At 37.5% G+C, this 18,376-nt stretch overlaps 1 protein-coding gene across 1 annotated transcript in view; it reads right to left on the reverse strand.

Annotated features, from left to right (window-relative positions):
- The window catches only part of NAA15 (N(alpha)-acetyltransferase 15, NatA auxiliary subunit), a 115,612-nt gene that overhangs the window by 8,866 nt on the left and 88,370 nt on the right, over positions 1-18,376 (reverse strand). The window contains exons 15-17 of the mRNA XM_006887028.1: positions 11,128-11,321; positions 4,526-4,634; positions 3,227-3,325 (exon numbers count right to left, since the gene is read on the reverse strand). Of these exons, the coding sequence (XP_006887090.1) occupies positions 3,227-3,325; positions 4,526-4,634; positions 11,128-11,321 (402 nt within the window). The remainder of the gene's footprint in view (positions 1-3,226; positions 3,326-4,525; positions 4,635-11,127; positions 11,322-18,376) is intronic.

Below are 18,376 nucleotides of genomic sequence, written 5' to 3' on the forward strand. Positions count from 1 at the left end.
TTTTGTTTCATTATAGTATTTACTAACTTGGGTACAGATGTGGGCTCCATTACCCTGGACAAGTCATAACCTTTCTGAACCTACTTTTTGTTCTGTAAAACCTGAAGCAATATCCACTAAACAAAGATTGCAGTAAGGAAGTGTGCTGTGCAAAACTATAATAAGTATCCATTAAATTACATTAAATATTTTTGGCACAGTTTGAAAATTAAATATGGTTAGGCACTATAATGTTAGCTTTCAATGTTGGACTAGGTCAAATATTTGTACTGCTGTTGTTGTTGGGTACAATCAAGCTGGAACCAAGCCACTGCTGAAAATCCAGTGAGTTTTCAGAGGCAGTGAATTGCACAGGAAGAGGCTGTCCATTCTTCTCCCACGGAGGAGCTGTTGGATTCAAACCATGTCCCTTCAGCAACACAATTCCGTACCACCAAACCACCAAACATAAGAATGACTAAGGATGACAGAAGAAGAATCAACACCTTTGAGTTGTGGTGCTGGAGAAGTACCTTGAACATATATGATGGACTGCCAAGAAAACAAACAGATCTGTGTTGGAGAGGATAAAACAAAAGTTTCTCCTTGGAGGTTAGGATTTTGAAGCTTTTGGGTACATGGCTAGGAGAGACTGGTCCTTAGAGAAGTACATCATGCTCGGAAGGGTGGAGGGACAGTGCAGGAGAGGAAGACCTCGGATGAGATGGAGTGATTCAGTAACTATAGCAAAGGGGGGTGATGTGTCAGTATTAATGAGACTGGCTCAGGACAGGGAAGGGTTCACAGCTGCTGTATACAGATAATGTTACTATGATTTGCAGGTGACTCGCTGGCACATAACAACAACATAATAGCATATTGGTTGCTTTTTTATTTAAGCCTCTTGTTTATAGAGTCAACAAGACCTTGTGTCAGTTGTTCGTTTGGAACTACATTTTTGTAAGTGGTACAAGCTTGGAAGCAGGAGTGGCATCCACTTCAGAAATAGTTTGCCTCTGGAAACTATGAACCTGGAGAAATGATGAAAGTTATACAAGTATTCAGGTCTTTCGTTCATAAGGTTGCTATGAGTCGTCTATGACTCAATGGCACTTCACAACACCACCAACATAGAGAGAGCTCTGTGGACCTGGTGGATAGAAAGTTATGCTACCAAGTCAAAGGTGGGTGATTTTAATCTGCAACCCTCAGGCCTGGTTTTAATTATTTTTGATCAAACATTCTAAGTGGTATAGCATTGGTCAGTGCACTTGCTGTACAGAAGTACTCCTGTTTAACTGTGATGCTAAATACTGTAACACTGATGTTATCAAATGTGATAATGGTTACCCATGGTGGATAGTGTTTGGTGGAGCTCCCTGATGAAAACAAGGTTGGTAGCAGGAGTGGCATCCACTTCTGAAATAGTTTGCCTCCGGGAAGAAACTCCATGAACTTAGAGAAATGATGAAAGTTATGCAAGAGTTCAGGTCTTTTGTTCATGGAGTCACTATGATCCATCTGCGACTCCATGCACTTAACAACAACAGTGTTCTTCTGTCAATTTGCTATACTGATGTAACCTGGGGTTGCTGTGATGCTGTACCTTGTGCCACTGGCTTGTCAACTGCTGTAATGGACTGTTTGGTGTAGCTCCCAGTTTAAGACAACATGCCTCTGGAAACTCTTATGAAACGATGACAGAGAAAGGCTTCAGGTCTTTTGTTCATCACTATGAGTCGTGCTTGACTCAATGGCAAGCAACAACAAGAAGCAGCCACCAAATCTCTGATATTTTTACTTTTGTTGTTGTTATGTACTATCGAATCACTTGTGACACATAGCAATCTTATGTACAATGGCCCTGAAACCTGCTTTAATTTGTGCCAACTTCACTCTCATTAACACAGTCACTGAATCAATCCATCCTATCAACGGTTTTCCTCTCTTTCTCTGTCCTTCCACCCACCTTTCCAAACATGATGTTCCTCTCCAAACACTGGTCCCCCCTTGCAACATGCCCAAAGTATGTCAGAAGAAGACTCAGAATCTTTGCCTCCAAGAAGCACCACACTCTTCTCTTGCACCACAGCTCAAAGGCATCAATTCCCTTTCTATCAACCGTAATCACTGTTCAGCTCTCTGACGCACAGCAAGCAATGGCAAAGTGTATGGCCTGGATTGGGCACACCTTAGTCTCCAGACTGATGTCATTGCTCTTCAGTACTCAGGTGACGTCCCTGACAGTCAACTTTCCCAATGTCTTACTAAGACAAGCATTTTTTTTACATCATGACCAGGAAATATACACAATATATAAAATAAAACCCAAATTCATTACTAATAGGTCATTAAAACTTGGAGACTGTATGACACAAAATTGCCCTTATATATTCCAAGTTGTCATCTTTACAGAAGCAAAGGAAACAGAGAGTAGAAGTGTTCTCGTCGATGGGATAGAACACCCAACTTTCAGGTTAGCAGGTTAATGCTGAAACAGAGTCACAAGAGCTCCTTTTACACATTACTCCTATTAAGCAAAATTTTACAGAACAACATTTACTCCTTACTATGCCCAACACAGGGAGCTCCGGCAAAAAGCTGTACTGCAATCCCAAAAGAAAGCGGTTTGAGTTCACCAGCTCAGTGGGAAAAGGGTGGGCAATCTCCTCCTGTGTAGTTAACTGCCTCGGAAAATCCTCCAGAGGGTCAGGTATGGGTCAATTCTGACTCTGTGGTATACAACAATGTTCTCAACTCATGAGGACATTTGCTCCTGTTATTTCTTTTTTAGGTTTTCAAATGTTGGTAAAAACTCATGAAACTGATCTCATTCTCTCATCACCTAAAGTTCTAAAACCATTAAACTATGGAGTGTACATAGCCAAGGGAAATACTCTACACATTATAGTGAACTGAGTCACTGACTAGCATATAAAAATAATGTAAAAATGTTACTGAAAAAGTATTTTTATTTATTTTTTTAATGGCAGTAACAGAAAGTTTCTGAACCTCTCTATAGTAACATAAAAAACTCCACATTAGTATCACACTAATTCATGATATGTAAAATAAATAAGAAGGTCTACAAAACAGATAATTACTTAACACTTAAAAAACTTTTCCATTTTAAAATTATAAACTAGGTAGGTTTTAGGAAGGTTTAAACATAATGAAATTAAACTTTTTAGAAACAGAAAATAAAGTTGACTGTTAATTACCTTGATTTAATAAAAGCAATACATACCAGTCCTAAAGAGGCGAATCATACACTCATGAAGCCAAGGATGACTTGAATCAATAGCAAAAGCCCTCTTTACTGACTGTAGCATCAAAAGAAATTTTCCTATAAAAAGGGAAAAAAAACGTTTAATAAGATACACTTTTTTCTTAAAAACAAAAATGAAATTTAAAGTCAATTACATCTGAACTATACAACATGGTTGATGCAAATTATTTCTCAATTAGTAGCATTAATCCATTTTATAAAATATAAAAAATTTAGACACTCTTCAGTAATGTTTGAACTAATGCCATGTAAAGAGAAACAAAATTTGATGTCAATTCCTAACCTTTACCAAAAACAGACTCCCCACCCCCACCTTTCTAATACCTTGAAAACTTCATGGTGCTTGAAAATATGCCATTCTTCTATTCTGTGACAAGTCAAACTACATCCTTCCTACCTGACCATCCCACTTCTGTCAATTCCTGATTCCTCTTCCCCTTCTAAAAGGGAAGAATTTTCCAAAGTCATGTTGTCAGTCATTTTTTCATTCCTATGCAACCTGCCACATTCATCTCCGAGTAAGTTTTACTAGTGTTTCCATGTAATGAAAATCAACACTTGAATAGTCACTGTACTTCACTTACTAAGTTTCTAAAGCATGAAAATTATTAGAATATTTAATAAATGTTGATTTCTTGTGGAAAATAGAATGTACAACAGAAAATAACCACTTGAATTTTACCAGGAGGCAATCTACGACACCTTTTGATATATTTCTTTCTGGCCACTTTTCTATTAACACAATATTTGCAATAAAGTGTAAGAACAAAAGTTAAAATAACATCAACAATACTTTTGGACCTTATTTTGAAACAATCTAACTTATAGTTAATAAACTGTATAGAGATACTAGTTTTCTGGAATATTTCATGTTCACTTGATATTCATCAAGTTACTTCACAGAGTATTTCAAGCAAAATTCATCTATTTGAACTTCCTAGTCAATGCTTATTTTGTGTTGGAACAGTTTGAAGTTCTTCATCTATTAAAGCAATGCATGCTCCCAATCAAAAAAGTTTTTAAAACCTTGATCAAAATACTTACTTAGTAATTATCAATTTGACCTGAAATCCTAGTTATTTATGTCCATCAAACCTGATTTCAAAGCCACTGCAAGAGTAACCACAAAATGTTGTACATAGTAGTACTTCAGTACAAAAAAGCCACATTGGCATTTGCCAAAATAATTCTACAGTAGCAAGACCATCAGAATTAGGTAAAAAATTTCATCAGGGCCACTATATCCTAACTGCTTACCTTTCCTAAAGTAAATCTCAAAGGCAAAAAGATGAGTTTCTATCTTGTTCTTCACCAAGTTCTTCAAAGGTGTTAAAAATTTGATAGCTTCTTCCAATGGAGTTTCAACCTATTAAATAATAAAAAGATACAAATGGAAGCAAGATTTTGAAGAAATTTTATTATACCCTATTAACAGTATGTTTCTACAAAAATAATTTAAAAGGCACACAGAAACATTGTTGTTAGTGCCGTCAAGTCACCTGCGACTCATAGAGACACTATGTACAACAGCTCTGAACCCTGCTTAATCCTATGCCAACCTTATCATCTGACATACCTACCCCCATTACCTAAGTCACTGAGTCAATACATCTCATCGAGGGTCTTCCTCTCCTGCACTGTCCCTCCACCCTCCCAAGCATGACATCCCTTTCCAAGGACTGGCCTCTCCTCACAACATATCCAAAGTATGACAAGAAGGAGTTTCAGAATCCTTGCCTACAAGGAGCAGCCCTCCAGGACAAACCTTTTTGTTTTCCTAGCTGGTCATTGTATATATACTCAATACTCTTCTCCAGTACCACAGCTCAAAGGAATTAATTCTTCTCTCATCCCTAGTCATTGTTCCAGCTTTCTGATACATAGCATGCAATTGCAAAGATCATGGCCTGGATCAGGCATGCCTTAAGAACTGAATTCTAATACCCTTCACTGGCTTTTTAACCAGAGCTTACATTTTTCTATTTCTGAAATTATTCAATGAAAAAGGAAGGACAAAAGAAAACCACACAGACACACAAAAAGATTTAAGTTGGACTGCACTGTGCATGATTTTTAATTTAAAATACCAACAAGACTATCTGCTTTGAACACTGTGCTTTTCTAAGTTTTACTGATATAAGACCAAATTACGCTCCTTACTACGAAGATGGCACTGAAAGTTAAGGATGTCCCTGCCTCTCCCAAAACTAAAGCCAAATCAAAGATGTTTTAAGGCCAAGGAGGCAATTCTGAAGGGCATCCACAATCACACACACACACACACAAAGATTGACATGTCACCCAACTTCTGGAGGCCTAAGATGCTTAGACTCCAAAAAGCAACCCCAAATACTCCCAGAAGAGCACCCCAGGAGAAACACTATGTCATCATCAAAGTTTCCCTCACCACTGAGTCAGCCATGAAGACAGAAGATAATAAATAGCACACTTGTGTTCTTTGTGGATGTTTAGGACAACAAGCACCAAATCAAATAAGATGTAAAGAAGCTCTATTGATGCTTGGTGTGCTTAAGGTAAACACCTAGACTACGCCTGATGGAGAGAAAGCAGCCTATGCTGAACTTTCTGACTATGATGCTTTGGATGTTGCCAACAAAATTGAGATCATCTAAACTGACATCAGCTGGCTAATTCTAAAGATAAATTTTTCTCATACAAAAAAAAAAGATCTCTCAACACACACACACAAAAAATTTGACAATGACAAGTTTAAAGACAAGATCAGAAACTTACGATACATAGTCAAATTTATGTTAATGGTAGTAAAACAGCTCACAAAAGGGGATGAAATGGTTGCATAAAGAGAAGAATGCCACTGAATTGTACTTTATAAAAACTGCTGAATTAGGATATGTTCTGCTATAATATTCCTCATGCACAATTAAAAAAAATGTAAAATTAAAAAATAAACACTCATAAAGGCAGTTTTATCATCTTAAAATTCATAAACGGAATTACATTTCATGACCATAATCTAAGCCTCATGTACGGATAAAACATAATCCCTATACTCACAGCATAATAATAAAATTCTAAAACTACTCAAAATATACAAAGGCAGAACTGTAAAGGTTTATAGCCCTACGGAACTCTGGTAGCCTAGTGGCAAGAAGTTGCACTGCAATCTCAGAGGTACGCAGTTTGAATCCACTGCTGGAGAAGGAGGGATAATCTCCTGTACCAGTCAGATCCGATTTGAACACATACACACACACACGCGGTTCACAGCCCTTGGTAAGGAACATGTGTGTGTACTAAGAGGAAAATAAAAACAAAACCCAAAATACAATGTCTCAGATGCTTTCCAGCTACAGACAAAGAGGAACACGCAACAGGTGGTATATGAAGAGGTCATAAATATCAACTACTACCTCATGATAAACTACAGAAAAAACTCCTTCCACTAAAACTTCAGATAACATCTCACTAAATCCATCATTGTTATGTGCTGTCGAGTCACCTGCAACTCACAGCAACCTTATATACAACAGCTCTGAATTCTGCCCTATCCTGAGGCAATCTTATTGTCTCTGACATACTTTATCCCACTACCCAACTCGTCTCATTGAGGGTCTTCCTCTCTTACGCTGTCCCTTCACCTTCCCAAGTATGATGTCCCTCTCTAAGGACTGGTTGCTCCTCACAACATGCCCAAAGTACGTCAGAAGGAACTTCACAATCCTTGCCTCCAAGGAGCAGACTGGTTTCACCCTCTCTAGGATAAACCTGTTTGTCCTCCTAATGGTCCATGGTATATTCAATACTCTTCTCCAGCACCACAGTGCAAAAGTATCAATTCTCTATCATCCCTAGTCATTTTCCAGCTTTCTGATGCAGAGCAAGTAATTGTGAAGGCGCACCTTAGTCTCCAGACTGACATCATTGCTCTTTAGAACTCTGGAGAAGTCCCTGACAGCAGATTTTTCCCAATGCAATTAGTCTTTTGATTTTCTGGCTGCTGGTACCAAGAATACTGATTGTGGAGCCAAGCAAACTGAAGCTGTTAACAATCTTAATCTCTTCACTATTTATTATGATGCCCAGTGGTAACAATCTATGCTTTTCTGATACTGAGTTTCAATTCTACAGCAAATGCTTCAGGTCCTCCTCAGATTCAGGAAGCAAGTTTGTCATCTGCATACTACAGGTTGCTGATAAGTCTCCCTCCAATTCTGATACCACGTTCCTCTTCACAGAGGCCAGTCTCCCAGATGATATGTTCTGCATATAGACTGTAAAGCTATGGAGATAGGGTGCATCCCTGGCATCTACCCTTTTCTACTTTGCACCTTTCAGTGTTTCCTTGCTCTGTTCTGATGACTGCCTCCTGGTTCAAGTATATGTTTCACGTGAGCACAGTCAAGTGTTCTTCGATTCCCATTCTTCTCAAGAGTTAGCCACAGTTTGTTGTGATCCACACAGTCAAGTGTCTGCTAAATCTATTACCATTAGCCTATTCCTTAACTAAAAGTGATGCCTTAGTTTTGCTCATTATTTTTCTTGTATTATTCTGAACTGGTACTATTTAAATCTGTTTTAAATACATGGAAAAAATGCTGACCGTACCACTACAAAAACTCCTCGAGGTGTTGTTATGTTCCATCAAGTCGCTTGCGACTCAGCAACTCTGTATAAGAGCCCTAAACCCTGCTCTATCCTGTATACCTACTCCCATTACCCCAATCCATCTCATCTAGGGTCTTCCTCTCTAGTGGTGTCCCTCCATCCTCCCAAACATGATGTCCCTTTCCATGGACTAGTCTTTCCTTGCAACATGTCCAAAGCATGTCAGACGAAGCTTCAGAATCCTTACCTTCAAAGGGCAGCCGGGCTTCACCCTCTCCAAGACAAACCTGTTTGTTCTCCTAGCAGTTCATGATATATTCAACACTCTTCTCCAGCACCACAGCTAGCTCAAAGGCATTAATTCTCTATCATCCCTAGTCATTGTTCAGCTCTCTGATGCATAGCATGCAATTGTGAAGACTATGGCCCAGATCAGGGACACCTTAAGTCTCCAGCCTGATGTTGCTCTTCAGTTCAGAGGTCCCTGATAGCTGAGTTTCCCAATTCGTCTCTTGATTTCCTGGCTGCTGGTACCAAGAGTGTTGACTGTGGAGTCAAGCAAACTAAAACAGTTAACTATCTCAATCTCTTCATCATCCATAATGATGATGCCAATTGGCCCTGTGGTGAGAATCTTTGTTTTCTTGACGTTGAGCTTCAATCCATTATTGAAGGTCAAGGACTATAGCCTTCTGCAGCAAGCACTTCAGGTCCTCCTCAGTTTCAGCAAGCAGGGTTGTGTCATCTACATAACGCAGGTTGTTGATGATGAATCTTCCTCCAATCCTGATGCCCATTACTCCTCATACAGCCCAGCATCCTAGATGATCTGTTTTGCATACAGATTGAAAAGGTATGGAGACAGATTACATCCCTGGTGCACACCCCTCCTGATTTTGAACCATGCAGTGTCTCCTTCTTCTGTTGACTGCCTCTTGGTTCAATCATAGGTTTTGCATAACCACAATCAAATGTTCAGGGATACTCATTCTTCTTCAAGTCAGTCACAGTTTGCTATGATCCACCAGTCAAAAGCCTTTGCACAGTCAATGAAGCACAGATAATCACTCCACTGGTACTCTCTTGCTATCTTCCAAGATGCACCTAACATTAGCTATAATAACCCTAGTACAATGGCCTCTTCTAAACCTACACATCTGGCAGTTCTCTGTTGCCGTGTTGCTCCAGTCATTTTTGGATAACTTTTAGGAGAATCTTGCTTGCATGTGATATTAATGATATTGTTCAATAACTTCCACACTGCTGGGTTACTCTTCTTTGGAATGGGAACAAATATCGATCTCTTCTAGTCAGTTGGCCAGGTGGCTGTCCTCCAGGTTTCTTGGCACAACTTAGTGAGCACATCCAGGGCAGCATCTGTGTACTGAAAGATGTCAACTGGTATGCTGTCTATCTATTCTATCATCTTTAGTCACTGTCTCTGATGCACAGCAAGTAATTGCACAGACTACAGCCTGAATTAGATGCATCTTAGTCTCTAGACTGACATTAAAGCTCAAGCACTCTGGAGAGGTCTCTGACAGTAGACTTCCCTCATTCAATTTGTCTTTTAATGTTCTGACTGCTGGTGCCAATAGTGTGTTTACTGTGAACCAAGAAAGCTCAATCACTTTTCCATCTATCATGGTACTGCCAGCTGGTCCAAAAGAATCGATGTCTTCTTGATGTTGAGCTTCAATCCATACTGAAGACTACATGCCTTGACCTTCTGCAGCAAACACTTGATACCCTCCTAAGTTTCAGCAAGCAGGGTTATCTGCATAACACAGGTTGCTGATAAGTCTTCCTCCAATCCTGATGCCACATCCCTGCAATTCTCGAGTAAGCGCAGGAAGTTCCCCCTTTGGGTTAGCAGTGCAAATCCCTCTGGACTATGCTAACCTGAGTTCTCTTTTCTTGTTATTGCTGTTGCTGTGTACCATCAACTTTAAACCAACCCACAGATGACCCTCCAGCAGGTTTTCAAAGGCAATTAATGACAAGTGAAGAGACTTCCCATCTTTCTTCTGTGGAGCAGCTGGTAGATTTAAACTGTGTTCCTTCAGGATTGCTGCACAGCTTCTAATCACTAGACCACCAGAATTCCTTTTGTTGTGTTTAGAAGGAATAAAGTTATTTGCAAAAGGATGCCAGTATACCTTTCTGAAAAAAAAAAAAAATCTATGCTTCTTACGGCAATACTGCTATATACCTATACCACTCATTTGCTCTGATAAAATATTTGTTGTTGGTATTATAATTTTCCTATAAAGCAGCTGCATTTTTAGTTACTAGAGGCTTAAAACTGAGTATCAAGGCTATAGTTTGTTAAATTGTTCAATGTCATAAATTCTTCAAGTATTTTTGGGGTAAGATGTAAAGGATCAGAATTAAGCACATATGTATACTGAATTCAATGGTTAAAAATGATAAAGTAGATTGTGATTTGGAAAAAATATTTAGGAGCTTTCAAAACTAAGTTCAAATAGAAAAATTCAGTGAAGAAATAATGTAAATGTAAAATATCATTTATAAAGAGACATGTAAAATATCATTTATAAAGAGACATGCACATACTAAGTTCCTAACAAAGAAAGTTAAACCTAGATATTAAAAAAAGTTATACTTAACAGACACAAGATCTTTTACTTTTTCTAGTGTTTATTTTCTCTAATCCTCATCTCCCTTGAAATAGACTATTACCTTTTATAGATGACAAAGCTATCAGAATCCAAGGTCATGCATCTAAAGTGTCAGAACTGAAATGTGGACCCAGACCACTGACTTGAATGCCAGTTTTTTACTACAGGTAGTACCCAACATAAATCATCCTTCTGACAAAAAAATGGTATTTTTTACATTTACCTCATATTATCACCAAGATGTACTACATACAGTGTGTAATCTGTAAGTTGATGATGTTATCTGTTTCAAATGTCCACTCACATGCAAAGATCAGATTTACAAATATATAGATAATATAGGCTATAATAAAAATTTTAAAAAGAAAAATTACTTTATTTCAGAACCAACTTAAAAGTTGTTATAATGGAATGTTACTATAAATTAGGAATTACTTTGCTATTATAGTATACCTTTAGAAATTACTCTGCATTAGGATCATTAATTCTAATTTTAAATGTCAAATATGAACATAAAGAAAAGACTATGAAAATAAAAATTACTTTGGGTTCTATCTGCTATAGTAAATTGTCAAATATGATAGTGTAATAGTGTCTTACTGATCTCTGCTAAAGATTATTACTCAATACCTTGGCCAGTTTCTCAGGGATAAGTTCTTCTTTTGGACCTCCAATCTCCTCATCATCATCATCTTTCTTCTTTTTCTGGTTTCTTTGTTGCTTTTCTTTTTCTGCATTTTTTTTCTCTTCTTCTATCTGGGCTTTCTTTTGAGCTCTTCTCTGTTTATTTCGTAGCTTCTTTAGCTCTTTGTCAGACATGTTTGCTGTGGGTAATTAAATATTAATGAAATTATACCTCGGTTTATTAGTACGTATTACTATTCTCTAACATTTTCCTACAGGTTTGTTCTAAAAAATAATACATGGTATACCTATACATGAATCAGGAGTTCCAGTGACTACTAACTGAAAGGTCTTCAGTTCAAATTCAAAAGTGTGCTCAATGGACAAAAATGAGGCAGTCTTTCCCTGCTTAGATTTATAGCCTTGAGTATCTTACGGAAGACCACTCTAAGTTGAAATTGACTCAACCTCAATGGGCTGAGTTTTCGTTATGTGTACCAAGCTTTTCCCCCAAGGCTTTTTCATGGTGGAGCATGTATATATAACTAATACAATCCTCAAGCAATTTTAAACTTTACAATTTCTGTAAACTTAACAGTTGTTTCCTCATTTCTATGGCTTAGGAAAAGACAGTGTTCTTCCTGGATATGGCCTCTCCAATCTGATCCTCATTCTCCTTTTTGTACTGATGGTATGCCCTGCATATTTTATTTGCCAAAATGATTATATAACTGTTTCTCATGTTTTAACAGGAATTTCTTTGTGAGAATAGTTTCTCTTAGTGAGCTTTCTATTTTCAAGGCAAAATAGCATGCTGAAATATACAGAAAACACTCAAATTAGCAGTAACTAAATTATAAATTATAATACTGAGAATTTAACAGTATCATTTAATATTGTTAAATTATCGATTCTAATATACATCAGAATGATGCAAAAAAAAAAGACTGAAAATTACTCATACTAAACTGGTATTATACAGACCTCAAATAATTATTTGAAAGTTTCATGCTTAAGTGTTCAATCTGTATTAAGATAATATATATTAAGAAATGCAAAGAAAAAGTCATTGCTAAATACACCATTATGCATTCACTGTGTTGATTTCAAAAGTACATACATCAATTAAAAATATAACTTATATTTGCATTCCTTAACTGTGCCCAGAGTGGGTGGTAAAAAATGTCTCTTTTCACATTATTGGTAGGTTTCATCAAGGCACTTCCGACTCACAGTAGCCCTATGTACAGAATGAAACTTTTCCCAATCCATCCCCACCCTCAAAATCTTCACTGTACCTAAGCCCACTGTTAAAGTCACTGAGTCAATCCACCTCACTGAAGGCCCTCCTCTCCTGCACAGATCCTCCACTTTTCCAATCATGATATCCTTTTTTCCAGGGACTGGTCCATTTTGACAACATATAAAATGACCTGTCACCATTCTCACCTAAAAAGAATACCGTGGATGAACTTCCAAAACAGATTTGTTCATTCTTTAGGCAATCCATGGTATGTATATATGATACACTTCATAAACACCAAAATTCAAAGGTCAATTCCTTCTTTGGTCTTCCCAATCAGCTAACTTTCCTACTCATATGAAGTAATTTAAAATAAAATGGCTTTTGTCAAGTAAAACCTATCCTTGAAATTGACAACCCTGTTCTTTCGTACTCCTTGGGAGTGCTTTGTCCAAAAGAGTATGTCATTTGATGGTTGTTCCACAATCAAGTATCCAGCTTGGTTTTGACAGCCAATATTGAACTAGCTTATCTAATGACTCTTTCCACAGATGTAGTCTGATTCACGAGCTCACAGGGATCAGAAGATTGGTGTGGCACTAGGATCAGAAGATTGATCAACAATTTGCATTATATACACAATCTTGTTTGTCTAAAATAAGGAATACTTGAAATACTTGTGGCAGAAGACTATAGCGTTCAGTATGTATTACATCTCAACATTAAGAAGACAAAAATCCTCACCACCCAGACAATAAGCAACATCATGGTTATTGTTGTTGTGTATTGTTGAGTCAGAATCAACACAGCTGACCCTCCGTAGGATTTTCATAGGCATTTAACCACATAAGAGGAGACTACCCCTCCTTCTCATCCTTCTCTGTGGAGCAGCTGGTGGGTTTGAACCATGTGCCTTTGAGATTATAGCACAGCTTCTTGCCTTTAGGCCACCGTATCTCAACATCATTATAGATAAAGACTGAAATTATCAATGATTTCCTCTTACTTGGATACATAATTAACACTCTTCTTACCAGTAGTAAAAAAAATCAAAAGATGTGTTACAATTCAAAGTGTGCTGTCAGGGATCTCTGCAAAATACTGAGTTTCAATGGTGTGATTTTTAAAGACCAAGGTGCGCCTGATTTAGGTCATGGTCTTATCCATCTCTTGCTAGGCATCTGAGAGCTGGATAATGAATAAAGATCACAAAAGAAGAACTGGTACTTGTGAGTTGAGGTGTTGGAATATGCATTGACTGCGAAAATAACAAAGGTCTTGGAGAAAATGCAGCCACAGTGGTCTCTAGAGGGAAGGATGGTGAAGCATCATCTTATACTTTGGGCATGCTGTTAAGGAGAGGCTATTCCCTGGAAAGGGACAACATGCTTGGAAAGGTGGATGGTCAGTGAAATAGAAGATGCTCAATACAGTATTGTACCAATCGGTTTGACTACATCAGAGATGTTAAAGAGGGCTCAAATTTGTTGTTCATAGGGTTGCTGTAAGTCATACCTGACTCAGTGGGACGAAGCAGTAATATGCTATTTGATTTCCTTTTTTTTGGATGGTAAAATTAACTTATGTATTTTTTACAATTACAGAATTTTATGACTTCTCTCATACCAACTGTTACAAATAATACTAGAAAGACAGAAGGGGACAGAGGATTCAAAATAAAAAGTACAGCAAACCCTCAAGCATGGAAGGCAAGGCAGAGTGCAGGACAAGATGATGCTGACAGAGGCATCAGGCCAGCTAAACTCATGGAGTGAGGCAAAAAATACAGAGGGGGGGAGGGGGGAAATTACAGAGGTAAAGAAAAACAAAAGGCCACAAGGAAAAGAGAGTCAAATGGTAGACCTAACTTAAGGGTACAGAGCACTTCCACTCTAAAAATCCTTCAATATCCAATGAGCTGGTAGACACTCCTATGAGTAGTCTATCCTGGTGAGTCGGCCAGGAGCCAGAGAAAAGGCCTTATCTGCAGTCCAAGGGACAAGAATTCACAGTTGTGGGTCTGCAGAAGCTATAATGGACATCGATGGCGATAGAAGAGGCACTACTAATCCTTCAAAGAGTTTGAAAAGTAACCACCAACTACATATGGAAAGGAAAGAGACCAAAGATAAGCAAAGTGATACTTTGAAATAAAGTATTTAAAAAAAAAACAACCCAAAAACCCAGACTAAAAAAAAAAACAAAACAAAACACCATGGGCACCTATTTGTAGAAAACGAAAAAAAAAGACCACTATCTCATACCACATTAAAAAAGCTAACTCAAAATGGATCAAGAACCCAGGTAGAAAACCTACATAGAGATCATATACTGCACAGCAGGAGACGGCAAATCTTCCTACTGCAGAGATGCTGATGCATTTCAACTGCGCCTTTCCGTTGTCAGCATAACTCCTTACCACTAAGCCACCAACGCTTCCCCAAAACTCAGAAAGCAAAAATTGGTAAAAATTCTCAATTTCATCCCTTTGGCTGTAGTTGTTGGTACATATATTTGAATAATACTATTAAATAATAATATTAACATGTCTTCCCTGAATGTGTTTATACAGTATCTTACTGCTTACAGCATTGTAATTCAGGATGGATCTTAAAATAGTCTTTTTTCTTTTTTCATTATGAATGCAAATCCATTCTTTCTCCTATTTTCATTCTTGGTACAGTAGAGAATATAACTGATTCAAAATGGCAAGTGGCAGTCCATCTCAGCTTCCTAATAATGCCTTGACTGTTGATCCTTATGTATTGTTCCATTTCATTGTTTACAATGTACATTTTTTCCAGAAACATACTTAGCACATTCAGGACCTAATTAGTAATGATATGCTATTATGACTTTTCAAAATGGCTTTTATGTCCATTGCCTTAGCCATCCCAATTATGGAGAGACTGTGGTGAAGCATAGCCAGATGGAGCTCTGGAGACAGTTAATGGTTTTGCATGCAGGACTTTAAAAGGAAGGATTGACTTTTAACTGCTACGACACAAACTTGCTAGATGACTGAGGTAACCAGAGGCTTCTTGCTTGCATTTCTGTTGCTGTGCTGAACCTGAAGTTTCACTTGACTGAGATGCCGTCTGAACTAATTGAGGAATTATGCCTTGCTGTTAATACAGTTTGGGAATGCTGCTGTTCACTAAATCATAAACTTTTACTGTGTGATTTCCTTTGCCTCCAACATCCCCCACCTATTTCCTAAATAAACCCCATATCTATGAGTAAAGACTGTGAATTTGCAGTGAACAGTGGACAAATGAATTAGAAGTGCAGGAGAGTGGGGGCTCATGTCTAACTTCAAAGCTATTTGTTTGGTACTGTGGACATTATTGATGGAGACAGTTCTCCTTTGCAGATTTAACAGAAGTCAGACTCAGTCAATCCCATGATGCATTTACACCTTCTACAAAATCAGTATTTAGAGCTGTTCTCTTCATTTTTTTTACTGCTTTCCAAATTGAGGACTTCTACTTTAAGTGCCATATCTAATTGTATTCCTCTATTGTTCACAAGGTTTGCAAAAGCCTCTTTTCAGAAGGGAAGGGTCAAACCTTCTTCCTCATCTTTCTTAAACTGACTGGGAACTCCACTTTAGTACAGATATTCTTGGTACCAGCAAAACAAAGAGGTTTGTTTGCCCTAGAAAAAGTAAACTAGAATGCTCTTTGGAAATATGGATGGTAAAACTCTAAAACATTTTGAGCACGTTGTGAGCAGGGGCTAGTCCTTGGAGAGGGCAGAAGAATTGCAAAGATACTTCACTAAAGACATTCAAATGACAGCAAAGAACATGAAGAAAAATTCAAGATAATTAGCTATTAGAGTTAAAAATAAAAATAATAATAAGCTATCTCACCCCGGAAACAACAGAAATTTCAATAGAAATAATAGAAACAAATACTGGCAATAGTACGGAAAGAACTGTTACAGTGGGAATGTAAAATGGCACAACCAATATAAAATGCAGTCTAGTGCTTCCTTCAGAGGTTGAAAATAGAAATAGCATTTGATCAATCAATAATCTATTAGGTGTGTATCATAAGAAAGTACAAGGTGCTTTGTTTCTTTGTATTTTTTGTATGGCTAACACTGAGGAGAATGGGCATTCCAAAACACTTAATTGTGCTTACATGAAACCTATACCTAGACTAAAGCTGCTGCTTGAATAGAACAAGGGACACTGCATGATTAAAATCAGGAAAAATGTTGAGTCATAGCTACACCCTTTTTCCATACCTGTTCAAAATGTATACTGAACAAATCATTCTAGAAGCATGATTTTATGAAGATTGTGGTATTGAGGTGAGGGTAAAGGAAATGAGAATCCAGTGTGAAAAATAATGTACACTAACTTTGTAAGTAAATAAGTATAAATAAACTTTAAAAAAATGTGCTATCAGGGTTGGAAAAAACACTCATCAACAACCTTTGCTATGCAGATGACACAACCTTGCCTGCTCAAAATGAGGAGGACTTGAAACACTTGTTGCAGAATATAAAAGTCTACAGCTTACAATGAAAATTACATTTCAACATCAAGAAAACAATGATCCTTATCCTTGGGCCAACAGGTAATATCATGATGGAAAAAAGGCTGAAGTTACCAATGATCTCATTTTGCTTCTATCCACAATCAACACCATCAGTACCAGCAGTTAAGAAAACAAAAGGCATATTATACTGGAAAAGTCAGCTGTCAGCAGCCTATCCAACAAAGTACCAAAGAGCAATGATGTCAACCTAAAGACTAACATGTGTCTGATTCAAGCCATGGTCTCTTCAATCACTTACTATGCATCTAAGAGCTGGACAATGGTAAGAATGACAGCCAAATCCTCTTTCATTTTTTTTTCATTATTGAATATTGCTATTAATGCAGGTCTTTTATATAAGCACAGTAGTATAAAACAAACTGTTGAAAAATGGAGGAAATATGTAATTTGGGGCCAAAGATTCATTACAATATGATCACAAAATCTTTGATTCTACACTAAGCCTAAACTTGAAGAGCAATTAGAATTTAGAAAAGTGATAATAAAAAAATCATGTTAAAGGAATTGTGTCTGACTCATGGCTCCAATGCACTATCCTATGGAAAGGTTCACATCAAAAGGGACAAAGGCATCTTGCTATAAACCACCTTAGTGAGTCATCCTAATGAATCTTCCACCCCTTGTCTAGAGTTCAGAAAAAGGATATTTTGATACATACATCAACACCGATGAAAATTTTACATTATGTTGAGTGAAATAAATCACACATAAATGGTCAATATTGTTTATCCCACTTAAGTGAAATATCTAAATAAATGTGCAGATATCAGTATGTATTAATAGTTACTAGAGACATGTGACAGGAGGAACTAGGGCATAGTGAGTGTCCATTAAGGCTGATAAAGTTGGAAAACGGATGTTGTTGTTGTTATTGTTAAGTGCCATAGAGTTGTAGACGACTCATAGCGACCCTATGAATGAAAGATCTGAGCACTGTTCATACAGTTTCTGGAGGCAAGCCTTTTTAGAAGTGGATGTCATTCCTGCTTCCAAGCTTGTTTTAATCAGGGAGCTCCACCAAACACTGTCCACCATGGGTAAACCATTATCGCATTTGAAACATCAATGTCACAGTGTTTAGCATCATAGCAACCACAAGTTACTTCTGTACAGAAATGACAGTGCTATATCACGTAAAAGAATGTTTGACAAAAAACAATTTAACAAACAACTATGAGATATCATCTCACTCCAGTCAGAATACCAAAATTTAACAGAACAGCAAGCAACAAATGCTGGTGAGGTTGTGGAGAAACTGGAACCCTTACTTACTGTTAGTGGGAGTGTAAAATGGTGCAAATAGTGTGGAAAATGGTGTGGCACTTTCTCAAAAAGTTGCAAATAGAGATACCACTTGACCCAGCAATTCCACTACTGGGAATATACCCTAAAGAGACCATAACCAACATCCAAGCAGATATATGCACACCCATGTTTATTG

Source organism: Elephantulus edwardii, unplaced genomic scaffold, assembly GCF_000299155.1.
Source record: "Elephantulus edwardii isolate Elephantulus edwardi_28Jun2011 unplaced genomic scaffold, EleEdw1.0 scaffold00053, whole genome shotgun sequence".
Taxonomy (NCBI): Eukaryota; Metazoa; Chordata; class Mammalia; order Macroscelidea; family Macroscelididae; genus Elephantulus; species Elephantulus edwardii.